Consider the following 12,504-nt stretch of genomic DNA (forward strand, 5'->3'; position numbering starts at 1 on the left):
TTTCTCTCAGGGAAACAAGCTTTTTATTCAGCGAAGAAGGCATGCTGGAACATTTGGCAACCCTGCTGTCGGGAGGCGAGCGCTGGATGGAGAATGCGGAGGTCCCGTGTGGAGGACACCTTAGCAGGAAGAGGGGGTTGGGGGTTGTGGGTCACATTTTCAAGCGGTGCAGAGGTCTTCGTGACCGAGCAGTAAGTTCACAGGAGGCAGTTGGTGGCAGGTTCCTTCTCATGTGGATCAGCTGGGACAAGCTGAGAGACGGAGGGGGCGTAGAGAAGGGGCGGTGTCGGTGGGGCCTCAAGTTTGCGGCCGGCTTCCTCTTGTTGGCCGGCCCTCGTTCCGGATGCTGCGTGGCTGTGAAGAAGCCGCTCTTCCACTTCCCCTCTAGACTTCCTTCACTTTTTTATGTTGCTTTTTTTCCACGTAGGATGCTGCCTTTTGCCTCACAACACCGTCCATCTGTGTGTGTGTGTGTGTGTGTGTGTGTATTCCATAGCATTTACAAGTTAATTTACTGGGTGTGTATGAGTGTGTAGGTGTCTCTAAGTGCGTGTGTGTGTGTGAGTGTGTGTGAGATTAGCCTTGGAAGCACACAGGTCCCACTTCAAATCCAAACTGTTGGTTGCTCTCCCCAAAGTCTGACACTTTGATGTCCAGCAGAGGGAGATGTTCCACCTGTGGCGTGTTGATCTCCAGCACCGTCTTGTCGAAGCCTTTACGATACTGCAGAGAGGGTAGACCCGCGTTAGACCCCCGCAAACACATCACGTTGCAAACTACCGTATTTTTCGGAGTATAAGTCGCACCTGCCGAAAATGCATAATAAAGAAGGAAAAAAACATATATACACTACCGTTCAAAAGTTTGGGGTCACCCAAACAATTTTGTGCAATAGCCTTCATTTCTAAGAACAAGAATAGACTGTCGAGTTTCAGATGAAAGTTCTCTTTTTCTGGCCATTTTGAGCGTTTAATTGACCCCACAAATGTGATGGTCCAGAAACTCAATCTGCTCAAAGGAAGGTCAGTTTTGTAGCTTCTGTAACGAGCTAAACTGTTTTCAGATGTGTGAACATGATTGCACAAGGGTTTTCTAATAATCAATTAGCCTTCTGAGCCAATGAGCAAACACATTGTACCATTAGAACACTGGAGTGATAGTTGCTGGAAATGGGCCTCTATACACCTATGTAGATATTGCACCAAAAACCAGACATTTGCAGCTAAAATAGTCATTTACCACATTAGCAATGTATAGAGTGTATTTCTTTAAAGTTAAGACTAGTTTAAAGTTATCTTCATTGAAAAGTACAGTGCTTTTCCTTCAGAAATAAGGACATTTCAATGTGACCCCAAACTTTTGAACGGTAGTGTAAGTCACATTGGAGTATAAGTCGCATTTTTGGGGGAAATGTATTTGATAAAACCCAACACCAAGAATAGACATTTGAAAGGCAATTAAAATAAATAAAGAATAGTGAACAACAGGCTGAATAAGTGTACGTTAAATTACGCATAAATAACCAACTGAGAACGTGCCTGGTATGTTAACGTAACATACTATGGTAAGAGTAATTCAAATAACTATAACATATAGAACATGCTATACGTTTACCAAACAATCTGTCACTCCTAATCGCTAAATCCCATGAAATCTTATACGTCTAGTCTCTTACGTGAATGAGCTAAATAATATTATTTGATATTTTACGGTAATGTGTTAATAATTCCACACATAAGTCGCTCCCGAGTATAAGTCGCACCCCCGGCCAAACTATGAAAAAAATTGCGACTTATAGTCTGAAAAATACAGTAATTGCATTTATCATGGGCCGCCTTCACACGCGTGCCAGCAGAGGGCGCTGGTACCAATCAGAGCCGTCGATAGAGCGAGTATGGCCAACCTGGTTTCAGAGTTGGTTCCCAAACATGGTGCCCTGTAGTCACGTGAGGGGCTTTTGACCAATCATTTAGGAGATCCTCTGGCCACACTCTCTCTAATTGGTCAAAAGCCCCTCACGTGACTACAGGGAGCCATGTTTGGGACCAACTCTGAAAACCAGTTGGCCATACTCTCTCTATACACTGCGCTGGCAAAAACGACTGCCGCACCTCACCAGCTGACTTCTCAGGAGATTTGAGTGGATCCCAACTGGACTGTTTCAATTGACGGACATTTGGCCTCTGATCCAAGCAGGTTTCGTCACTCACAGACGAGATAGGACAGCTGTAGTCTGAGAGGAGGGTGCTGGATCCAAAGTATCCATATATGATACAATGTAGTGATGCCTTTTTCAGCACAACTGGACATGCCCCACAAACACGACACCTGTTCTTCAATGACTTATTCAATTATTAACTAAGCATACCAGCAAAGGGGTCTGTCACCAAGCTCAGATAATAGCGACTCCTCACCAGCTAACTTCTAGATAACAATAAAGACACAATGGAGACACAAATATCCCAACCGCCGTCCTTGTTCCCACATTAAAGGGTAGATACTTCAGATCCAGCACCATCCTCTCAGACTAGAGCTGTCCTATCTAGTCTTTCAGCATGAACTTCTGCTAATACCACCTTAGATGATCCAGTCCGACTACAACTATCCTATCTAATATTTAAGCACTTCTACTGGGACCACCTGAACAGTCAAGGTGTAATCGATGTCATGCCGTGAAAATACAATGACCTCAACAAATGAGATTATTCCCAGGCTTCTCACCAGATGTCAATTTCACTTCTACGAACATGTATTGTTAAGTTCAGGAACTCACAGAGCAGCCGTCCACTAGCGCCTCGATGTACGGGTTGGTCTCGTAGCTCAGCTCGTCTTCGTTGGCAGCCTGGAAGCGCAGTGCACGGTCGTAGTTGTTCTTGGTACTGCGGTCGGCCCACGCCACCGAGCGGTGGCAGTTGTAGGTGATGTTCTGGCGGACCTGGACACTCAGGAGACGCAGGAAGCCCAGCTGGACAACACCCACTGGCTCGCCGTCCGAGTCAACGTAAGAGAACTGCGAGGAGGACAAGGAGGCGGACGGTGAGGTTGGGGGCACTGAGAAGAGTTGCGAGGAAGAATGTGACGTCTGAGAGTGACTAACCTTGCTGCCTGTGGCAAACTGACTGAACCATGATCCTGGAGTTTCTTTGTCCCACGAGCTCATCTTCACCTGCAAACCACAAACACACGTCAGACAGCGTCTCTTGGCAAGAAAACTCTCAGCCGACATGACTGGCACTGCCAGTAGGTGGCATATTTCTTTGAGGATTCTAAAATTTTTTCTTCTCTTATTTTGGGGACAACAAGTATAATCCCAAACCTGAAGGCCGGAAAGGGCATAACTGACCGTGTTGATGCTCTTGTGGGGGTGCAGGCACGTCTCTGCACTGGTGAAGTTACAGAAGACCTTGAAGGAGTCTCTGGAGCAGCCCTGGTTGGGGTCAATCCAGTATTCTCCTGTTTTGGGGAGAGGGGCATGAGATGATAATTCTGAGCTACACAATAATCGATTTTGGGGGGGGCAGGGGTCTCTCACCGTCTTTGAGCTCGGGCTGGCTGAGGTGAAGATCCAGGCAGGTGCGGGCCGGACTGTCCTGGGTTCCCAACGGGAAGCGCATGGTATCGATCTCTTGCCGCAGGGAGTTGAGGGAACCGAAAATCTCCTCCATGCCGTCGCTTCCCATCAGGAACTCAGCCCCAGTGGCGTCGGACGCAGGCATGTCGGGGTCAGATTCGGGGAGCAGTTGGCTGGCATCGATAGAGCGTTTGGACTTGGGGCTCCTCTGGATGGGGAGGGGCTGTATGACCTCGCCTGGTGGGCCCTGAGCAGGACACAAATAAGTGACCGAGAGTGAGTCCTAATTTGACTTAACGGTTGCCTCCAATGACACAAGCAACGTACGGGAACTCCCTGAGGTCCTGGAACACCCTTCTCTCCTTTAGGACCAGCTCCTCCCTAAACAAAGCAGAGGGGAGAAGATTCAGACGAAATATTGGAGGCACACTGGCGTCAGCATTTTGAGGTACAATACTTACAGAGGCACCCTTAGCTCCTTTGACACCTTGAGGACCCTGAAGAAGACATGAAGCATTAGAAGCGTTCAATGTTTTCTCCATACCACTTAGATTACTGGGAGTTAAGCAGGGAGGTCTCATTAAAACCTTGTTCACGTCAAATCAGCCTTTATAGCTCTACTATGATGTACTTGTTTGTGTGCGTGAGTGTGTGTGTGAGTGTATGTGTGAAGCTGCAAATGTCGCAAACTCTGATGTCTAATCCAAGAGACCAGAGCGGACTGAAGACTTCTGTTCTCATTAGTTTTGAGTAGCATCTCAGGCCACCTCCACATGTGGTGTGGATGTCTGGCAAATGTGTGCTGGCACAGTGAACAAGGCTTAGGTGAGACAGGAAGGACAGTAGGTATCACTCACAGGATGACCAGGAGGACCAGCAGGGCCAAGGGGTCCAGTGCCTCCGGTCATTCCCTGTAAAAACGGCACATTAAAAGATCAGAACCATCCTCAACAAGCGCTGCCCAAACCAAGTCAGACTTACAGTTTCTCCCTTGGGTCCGCTCGAACCGTGAGGTCCAGGCATACCCCTGTCACCCTTCTCTCCCTGCTCTCCTGGGGGTCCTATGAGGCCAATAAGACCCGGGTGTCCCTTCTCTCCTTTAGCACCAGGGTCTCCTCGCAGACCCAGCAAACCTGGAGGTCCCTGCAGGCAAAGACAGAGAAGACATCAAGGAAGATTGTAGGCAACATTACGCGTCTATGAGTGACAAAGGAAAAGAGGTGTCTTACAATAGGTCCGGGTGGTCCCTTGGGTCCGGCCGTGCCGGGAGATCCTTGCTCACCCTAAGAAACACAAAAGCTCTCATGTAATGTACGTTAGGACAAATATCACACACACACAGGAGATGAGCACTCTTGATTGTCACTGACCACTGATCCTGGGAGACCCCGCAGACCTTCAGTTCCTGGTTTTCCTGGTTGTCCCTGAGGACCAACAGGACCGGTCTTTCCTGGGGGGCCGAGGGCGCCTGTGTCGCCCTGAGATAGAAGGATGACAAATATAAACCTATGTAGAAGTTTTTTTTCATGAATCAGGTCATAAGCAGGTAAAATGAATGAAATACATTTTAAAGGTGCTGTAATTGACCAGAATAAAAATACATTGAAGACATTGAATCATTTTGAAAACATCCATTAGATAGCTTCCTCACATATTCTTTGTTTGATCACATTTCCAAAGATCCCAACATCAGCCTTCAGACTCACCTTGGTTCCCTTTTCTCCCTGCCGCCCTTCAGGTCCTCTTGTCCCAGCAGGACCCTGCAAACAAACACAGAATTTATCGCCTCTGTAGAAGTTGGTGAAATACTTCTAACTCTTGAACCTGCAACACAGCCTGTGCACGCCAAGTCCAATTTGACGCAGTTTTTGTGAGAATGCGTGCAGGAAGCATGAAGTAAGGATCTTACCCTCTTTCCTGGGGGACCAGGAGTTCCGTTCTCTCCAGGGGGACCAGGAGAGCCCTGCAGTTGGAGAGGAGCAAGACATGTTATGAAGAAAGACCTTAGAAGAGGCTACATGTAAATCTCTCCAAACCGTCGACGTACAGATTCTCCCTGTTCACCATCTTCTCCTCGCTCTCCTTTGGCGCCATCTTGGCCCTGGGAGGGAAACACAAGAGACTTGCTGGAATTGTTTTTCCTTTTCTACAGTAGGAGTGAACAGTCTGGAGAGGGATGTGCTGGTCATCGCACAAAGGGGACACTCACTCTGGGTCCAAGCTCACCGGCGGGACCAGGATCACCTGGGAAACCGACTGGACCCTGATGACGGTAACATATCCGACATTAAAATGGTGGAATCCAGAATTGATATAGTCTCAGAGATCAAAGAATGAGCCCTACAGGGTTTCCTTTAGGACCATCATCTCCAGGACGTCCTCGTCCTCCAACAGTTCCAGCGGTTCCAGGTTGTCCTGACTCTCCCTTCTCTCCACGCTCGCCTCGAGGACCCTGCCGACGGGCACAGAAAACCATTTATTACCTTGGTGTGAATTTACCAAAAACTCCTTTTGCCCTTTCCTCCTACAAGATCTCACCTTCTTTCCTGGTTCACCTCCAATTCCAGGTGGTCCGCCCTCTCCAGGCTCTCCCTGTAGAGCGTAAAGAATTCACTCTTTTAGAAGTCAGGAAAAATCTCAGCACCTTCTTCACACTCATACTTGGATACTGAATTCAAGAGGGGATACAAGTCTGTGTACCTTCTCTCCAATAGGTCCAGGATTACCCAAACCTCCAGGAGGCCCTTGGGGACCCTAGAAAAACAAACAGACAATTTCAAAGTTGCTCAATCTCAAATTTGGCACAATATTGATCTTTTGGTGGTTTCATAAACTGCAAGCTTACGTCAGCGCCGTTGGGTCCAGCAGGGCCACGAGGTCCTGGAGGACCTGGAGGACCCTATAGAGAGATACAGGTTTAATTCTTCATCAGCGCTCAGCTCTAATATCTGCTTTGTCAACACCACTCACCAGAGGTCCAACATCACCAGTCTCTCCCTTTTCGCCTGGTGGTCCTGGCAGTCCCTGAAGATCAGAGGTGAAAGATGCATTAAGCTGCCTGACGTCCAAGTGAGATGACAACATGATTTATTTGTCATGGACAGACCTGCAGTCCAATAGGACCAGGGGCTCCAGGGAATCCTCTGGATCCTTCGTCTCCTTTGGCTCCAAAAGTCCCCTGTTGGCCTCTAGGTCCGAGCTCGCCATCAGCACCCTGCACACCAGAACAGAAAATTAAGCACCCTATTAGTAGATGACAGCACCAAGAAAGGGTCCAGGACTTACAGCAGGGCCAGGCTGACCAACGGGACCCATTGGCCCAGGTGGTCCGGGAGGTCCCTAAAACAAAAAAAGCATGAAAGCATGAGTAGAACCAAATAATTACATTTATTTCTAGTGTAGTTGGATTTTTGGTGGCATACACGTTTTGTTCTGTTTGAGTTTCACTTACATGCTCTCCTTTGCCTCCTTTCGACCCCTTCTGGCCGTGTTCTCCAACCTCACCCTGAACATCACGACAAAGCCAACCAGCATTATTCTCAACAATATGTCTGCATTTTTACAACCATAAGTGGACCTGATTGATTTGTGACACGGACCTTGTCTCCATCCTCTCCAGGTCCTCCTGGTGTTCCAGCCGGGCCTGGAAGACCCACAGGACCCTGTACTCCATCCCGACCTGCAGGGCCGATTGGACCTTTCTCACCCTGGGTCACAGGACAAAAAAAATAATACTTTAATAACACTTTTGTGACATTAAACACTCGGACAAAAGCCACAAAGACTTACAGGAACACCCTTCTCTCCGGCGGCACCAGGAGGTCCGTGTGGGCCTGGTCTGCCAGGGGGTCCGACAGGTCCGGCAGTGCCAGCAGGTCCTCTCTCACCAGGAGATCCCTGGAAAGATTGAATCAATTGGTACCACATGTTAATATGATTGAACCCAACCTGAGAGGTCTAACTAAATATCAGTTTGTACTATATGAAACATACAGCAGGTCCAGGAGGTCCGGCAGGTCCTTCGCTTCCCTTCAGTCCTCCACCTCCCTGGAAGAAAAACACAGGAGTTCAGCATTCAATTTCTCCAAGATGGTGGTCGATTAATACTCATGAGGTACTCACAGGGGTACCAGGAAGTCCTCTCTCTCCAGGGAAGCCTCTCAATCCAGGTGGTCCGTCTTTACCTGGACCTCCAGCAGGTCCTGGGTCTCCCTTTGTACCTTCCTTCCCTGAGGGGCCAGAAAGTCCCTGCTCTCCAGGTGGACCAGGTGGTCCGGGGTGGCCGCGCTCACCCAAGGGACCAGTCTCTCCTGATGGACCCTGAAGAAGCATATTGAACATTGAGAGAATGATTCACCATAAAAAGGTAATTGTTTCACAGTTATGTCTTAACTCACCTGAGGTCCGACTACTCCAGGAGGTCCTGGTGGGCCCATTTTTCCTTGGAAACCCTGATTTAGAGAGATATAGTTATGTGTTGCCACTGAAGCCCCCTTCCTGACACCAAAGATCAAACTGAAACTCACAACTTCTCCTCTCTGTCCAGGATGTCCAGGAAGCCCATCCTTTCCTGGTGGTCCCTGTGAGAAAACACCCAGAAAACCCTCAAACCAATCTGGATCTCACTCTTCTCTCACCAAAATCCTTCATTTTCACTCACGGGAGGTCCTTTAGGTCCGGGGAAACCATTGGCTCCCTGAAGTCCGGGCAATCCCTGGTGACACAAAAAAGCAGGATAAGGATGACGTGCAATTCAGAGCGAGCACCACTCAGCAAAAGCTAAAGGCTCACCCTCTCTCCGAGTGGACCATGAGGACCGTCGCTTCCGGAAGTTCCCTGATGAGCAAGTGCAAAATCAACAGTGAATAAAAGAATGGAAATTGTTCCTCTTGTCAAGTACTTGTGTGATGACCAACCTTTGCACCCGACTTTCCGGTGGCCCCTCGTGGTCCTCGCTGACCTCTGGGACCCTAATGGACGCAGACAGTGAAGTAAAGGGGAAACAGACCAGACACCAGACGGAGGGAAGTTTTATAAATAACAAAACTTTACCGTTGGTCCTCTTTGTCCTCTTGGTCCTGGTTTGCCTGTCAGGCCCTGAAAACAACAACACAATCAAACCTCAGACAGTCCTAAGAGTAAATGCGACATCACATCAGAGCGCCGCATACGTACCCTTGTTCCCTTCTCGCCATTTGAGCCGGGGAATCCTGGGAATCCCAAAGACCCCTAAAAGGCAAACACAAAGAATCAAACTGACGCACGGTCAAGATGAACTCACAAACATGAAAAAGTTCATGGTGTTTATCTTACTTTGGGTCCTTGTCTTCCAGGGTATCCAGGAAGTCCAGGAACACCAAGTTTGCCCTGAAAGCACACGGCAATCTCATTAATTAGAGGTTAGACGCAACATCGAGTGGTGGAAGTGAGAGCTGCCCAATGTCTCTTCAATTTTTAAAGATTTAAGCCTTCCTTTAATTGCACAGAAAGAAATTAGATGCAGCGGGTCGTACCTTCTCTCCAACAAGACCGAGAGGTCCGAGCTCACCAGGAGGCCCAACGCGACCCTTTGGCCCCTCTGGGCCGTCCTCTCCTCTGGGACCAGACACTCCGATCTCGCCCTGCCAGCAGCAGAAGAAGAAAACCACTCAAATGAGAACATGAGAGTATATCAAAATGCCTCATCAAAGATGCAATCATTCCAGGTTACCCTCTCTCCTTTGACGCCAAAGTCTCCCTTAATTCCGGGGAAACCATCTTCTCCCTGAAAGTGTCAAGAAGAAAGACATTTGTTCAATCATTCACTTGCTTTTGTTCCCTCAGTAGGATATGATAACGCACCTTCTCGCCCTTGTGACCCTTTAGTCCTCGGATTCCTTGCTCCCCCTGCAAGAAGAGCGGATGGGAGTCAGAAACAGATGTATGAGTACCTGAATGCCTCAAAGACTAAAGTTGGATGTTTTTAACTGACCTTGATGCCACGAGGGCCAGGATAGCCAATAGAGCCTTGGGGGCCATTGGGGCCCTGTAAAAGATCAAGCGGAGACAGACAGATAGATGAACATGAATTGCAAAAATAATTCATTCCATAACAATAGTTTGCATTTGGACTTGTTAGAAAATAGTAATGAGACTGTGGGATGTAGGAACCCCTGCAGTGCTACTGACCTGGTTACCCTTGGTGCCTGAGGGTCCCTCTTTTCCTGGGTGACCCTGAAACGGAACAATGTAGGTTGTAATGACCTTGATAAAATACATAAAGGCAACTTTAAAGACAAAAGCCGAACTTACAGGAGGTCCGTCAGCGCCAGGCATTCCTGGAAGACCTGGTTTTCCTGTAGGACCCTGTAGGATGTAATAAGGGCTTTCATTGTACTTTTCATATATTGTAAGCTTGGAAGTAAATAATTTAGTCACATTCACTTGACTATGTCAGATGGACCACATATGTCATTATTGGAATCTCTAAAGAAGCATGTATCTACACGCTAGCCACCAAGCTAACAAGGAAACATCAGCTGAACTCATCAAAAATGCTCAGCAAAGATTGTGGACTAAAACCTTCTCTCCTCCAATGAAAGACAAACATGAATACCTTCTCTCCGTGGGGTCCCATGGCTCCCTGAGGTCCTGGCATTCCCTATCAAACAGAGACATGTTAAATCACCTGAAGAATAAATGTACATCCTAAGAGACATGGCCCTGTGTCCTGTGTCTCACCTGAGTTCCTGATGTTCCCTGCTGACCCGGAGGACCGGGCTCTCCTTGAGGACCCTAAGACCAGAAGAAGAATTGACACATGAGGAGAAGGTAAAGATAAGAGTTAATATGACATGGTTAAAGGTAAGTAAAAGACACGGACCAGGTTCCCCTTAGGACCAACGGGCCCGTCGTTTCCTCGAACACCCTGAGAGAAGAAGGGAGAAACAAAAGTCATCACTGAATCTAGAACTCAGGCGCCAGACTGAGTTTTGACTCACAGGGGGTCCTGGAATTCCGGCAGGACCTTTTGGTCCGAGTAAGCCACGAGGTCCCTAAAAGTAAAAAAAGAACACAAAACACTCTGAGACGCGCCAAACAATCTCGCCATGGTCCAACAGCACCACAAATTACAGCCTCCAAAATAAGCCTCTGCACAAGAAGGATTCTCACAACCACCAGATCATGCGTGTGTCTGTGACCCCAACCCCTACGCGTGATGCCAGCGCATACACGAATGAGAAACAACCCTAAGGTGTCAGCTGTGTCGTCATGGAAACACTCACTGGTTCACCTGGGAGACCCCTTGGTCCGACCTCGCCGTCATCTCCCTTAGGTGACAGAGAAAGAGGAGATCATGGTTAGAAAATTAGGCCTACTGGCTTGTTTAGAATTTGTCTCTGTACCCTCTCGCCATCCTCTCCTTGAGATCCGGGAGGGCCCAGGGGTCCTGTGTCACCCTATAGACAAAAACGTGGAGTATTGAAGGATTACAGACCCCTTCAAAAAAAGTGGTTTTAAAAGGTGTTGCCTTGCTTGCTATGTACTCACCCTGTGTCCCTTGTCCCCGGGCAAACCAGGAAGACCATCGAAGCCACGGTCGCCCTGAAGAGACACGACAGACGATAAGAGTCCACACTAATTCTGTTAGTATGGGAACCTTTGGCGCGTTACCTTAGTGCCGGGCTCTCCAGGCATTCCCCTGGCTCCATCAGCTCCAGCACGGCCCTGTCAGAGGGTGGTTAGAAGAGGGCGGTCCATGGGCAGAAATTTGGATAAAAACACAGTTTTTAATACTCACTCTCCTTCCGGCTTTGCCGGGTGGTCCCATCAGACCATGAGGTCCCCTGGGCCCCTAGAGAATGCAAAGCAGGTTCAAAATACCACCCTGTAAGCTTTGAAGCTCACCATGTTCTCAACAAAGGAGGTTCTTACCTGGGGACCCGGGTCTCCACTTTCTCCTTTAAGACCATGACTACCTGGGTTTCCCTGAGAAAGAGGCACTTGCATTTCCTCATAGTTCACATCAAATTAGATCTCTGGAGGTCAAGGGTCATACCTGTGGTCCAGGACGTCCGGTGAATCCCATTGGTCCAGGAGGTCCTTTCAGAGCCATCTACAGTGGACAGATCAACGTTAATGACGAGAAGTGATTAAAGAAGATCTATGAGATCAGAAGACCATTACTAGTGATACCACAATATCCTCCTAAGAGCCAGTGTCCTCTACAGTGGATATTTGTTTTTGTTTGTATTTTGTCAGAGTTGCACAGTTTGAAAAGGAAAAAGCACATCAGTCCACTCCAGAGGACGCTGGTTCTATAGAAATGATGGTCAAAAGTATTGGGAAAGCTGCAGATGGCGACAAGTGAGGAACATGCAGAGTCTATGCAGCTACAACAACGTCCACTCCTCTGACAAGACTTTCTACAAAATGGTGGAACATTCCATGTTGTCCATTCTAAGGATCTCGCTTTGTGCTCTGGGAAAACGGTCTTCCAATAAAGTATTTAATTGTCCAAAACTCCTTACTAACATGAACAATTAAGATTAAGGGACAATTAAGCACTGCGATGAGGTGGCGACTTGTCCAGGGTGTACCCCGCCTTCCGCCCGATTGTAGCTGAGATAGGCTCCAGCGCCCCCCGTGACCCCGAAGGGAATAAGCGGTAGGAAATGGATGGATGGATGGATGGACAATTAAGCACTCTCGGCATGGGTCGGTTACCCTTTTTAAATTATACCGCAGCGTGAGAAAGTAATGAAAATGTTCCTTCATACCGTTTGTACGGTTTAAGGAGACGTGCAAGTAAAATCCTTCAGGTAGCATGTGGCTATAACAGGACGCCTCCCCCTACACACAGCTCTGCAGCAAGTGGGATAAACTTTTGCCTCATTTAAAATGACTAAATTGGCATGCTTCACCTACTGTAAAAAGCATGGTGGTGGAAGAAA

The 12,504-nt window shown here is 48.1% G+C and overlaps 1 protein-coding gene across 4 annotated transcripts in view; it reads right to left on the reverse strand.

Moving 5' to 3' along the window:
• Positions 1–12,504, reverse strand: part of col11a2 (collagen, type XI, alpha 2) — a 92,141-nt gene continuing 79,637 nt past the window's right edge. For 3 of the 4 annotated variants that reach the window (XM_062047441.1, XM_062047440.1, XM_062047437.1), the window contains 51 exons: positions 11,610–11,666; positions 11,486–11,539; positions 11,352–11,405; positions 11,225–11,278; positions 11,102–11,155; positions 10,957–11,010; positions 10,837–10,881; positions 10,552–10,605; positions 10,434–10,478; positions 10,292–10,345; positions 10,167–10,211; positions 9,863–9,916; positions 9,740–9,784; positions 9,543–9,596; positions 9,413–9,457; positions 9,282–9,335; positions 9,085–9,192; positions 8,885–8,938; positions 8,747–8,800; positions 8,624–8,668; positions 8,488–8,541; positions 8,363–8,407; positions 8,232–8,285; positions 8,098–8,151; positions 7,969–8,022; positions 7,694–7,891; positions 7,565–7,618; positions 7,361–7,468; positions 7,171–7,278; positions 7,023–7,076; positions 6,857–6,910; positions 6,678–6,785; positions 6,542–6,595; positions 6,417–6,470; positions 6,272–6,325; positions 6,110–6,163; positions 5,916–6,023; positions 5,781–5,834; positions 5,619–5,672; positions 5,481–5,534; positions 5,278–5,331; positions 4,942–5,049; positions 4,801–4,854; positions 4,553–4,714; positions 4,429–4,482; positions 4,033–4,068; positions 3,899–3,952; positions 3,533–3,818; positions 3,344–3,453; positions 2,774–3,166; positions 1–723 (listed from right to left, as the gene is read on the reverse strand). In XM_062047441.1, coding sequence (XP_061903425.1) covers positions 577–723; positions 2,774–3,166; positions 3,344–3,453; positions 3,533–3,818; positions 3,899–3,952; positions 4,033–4,068; positions 4,429–4,482; positions 4,553–4,714; positions 4,801–4,854; positions 4,942–5,049; positions 5,278–5,331; positions 5,481–5,534; positions 5,619–5,672; positions 5,781–5,834; positions 5,916–6,023; positions 6,110–6,163; positions 6,272–6,325; positions 6,417–6,470; positions 6,542–6,595; positions 6,678–6,785; positions 6,857–6,910; positions 7,023–7,076; positions 7,171–7,278; positions 7,361–7,468; positions 7,565–7,618; positions 7,694–7,891; positions 7,969–8,022; positions 8,098–8,151; positions 8,232–8,285; positions 8,363–8,407; positions 8,488–8,541; positions 8,624–8,668; positions 8,747–8,800; positions 8,885–8,938; positions 9,085–9,192; positions 9,282–9,335; positions 9,413–9,457; positions 9,543–9,596; positions 9,740–9,784; positions 9,863–9,916; positions 10,167–10,211; positions 10,292–10,345; positions 10,434–10,478; positions 10,552–10,605; positions 10,837–10,881; positions 10,957–11,010; positions 11,102–11,155; positions 11,225–11,278; positions 11,352–11,405; positions 11,486–11,539; positions 11,610–11,666 — 3,972 coding nt within the window. In that variant the 3' untranslated portion in view covers positions 1–576. The remainder of the gene's footprint in view (positions 724–2,773; positions 3,167–3,343; positions 3,454–3,532; positions 3,819–3,898; positions 3,953–4,032; positions 4,069–4,428; positions 4,483–4,552; positions 4,715–4,800; positions 4,855–4,941; positions 5,050–5,277; positions 5,332–5,480; positions 5,535–5,618; positions 5,673–5,780; positions 5,835–5,915; positions 6,024–6,109; positions 6,164–6,271; positions 6,326–6,416; positions 6,471–6,541; positions 6,596–6,677; positions 6,786–6,856; positions 6,911–7,022; positions 7,077–7,170; positions 7,279–7,360; positions 7,469–7,564; positions 7,619–7,693; positions 7,892–7,968; positions 8,023–8,097; positions 8,152–8,231; positions 8,286–8,362; positions 8,408–8,487; positions 8,542–8,623; positions 8,669–8,746; positions 8,801–8,884; positions 8,939–9,084; positions 9,193–9,281; positions 9,336–9,412; positions 9,458–9,542; positions 9,597–9,739; positions 9,785–9,862; positions 9,917–10,166; positions 10,212–10,291; positions 10,346–10,433; positions 10,479–10,551; positions 10,606–10,836; positions 10,882–10,956; positions 11,011–11,101; positions 11,156–11,224; positions 11,279–11,351; positions 11,406–11,485; positions 11,540–11,609; positions 11,667–12,504) is intronic. The other variant, XM_062047438.1, reaches the window with a different exon arrangement.

This window comes from Entelurus aequoreus, linkage group LG05, assembly GCF_033978785.1.
Source record: "Entelurus aequoreus isolate RoL-2023_Sb linkage group LG05, RoL_Eaeq_v1.1, whole genome shotgun sequence".
In the NCBI taxonomy this organism is placed as follows: Eukaryota; Metazoa; Chordata; class Actinopteri; order Syngnathiformes; family Syngnathidae; genus Entelurus; species Entelurus aequoreus.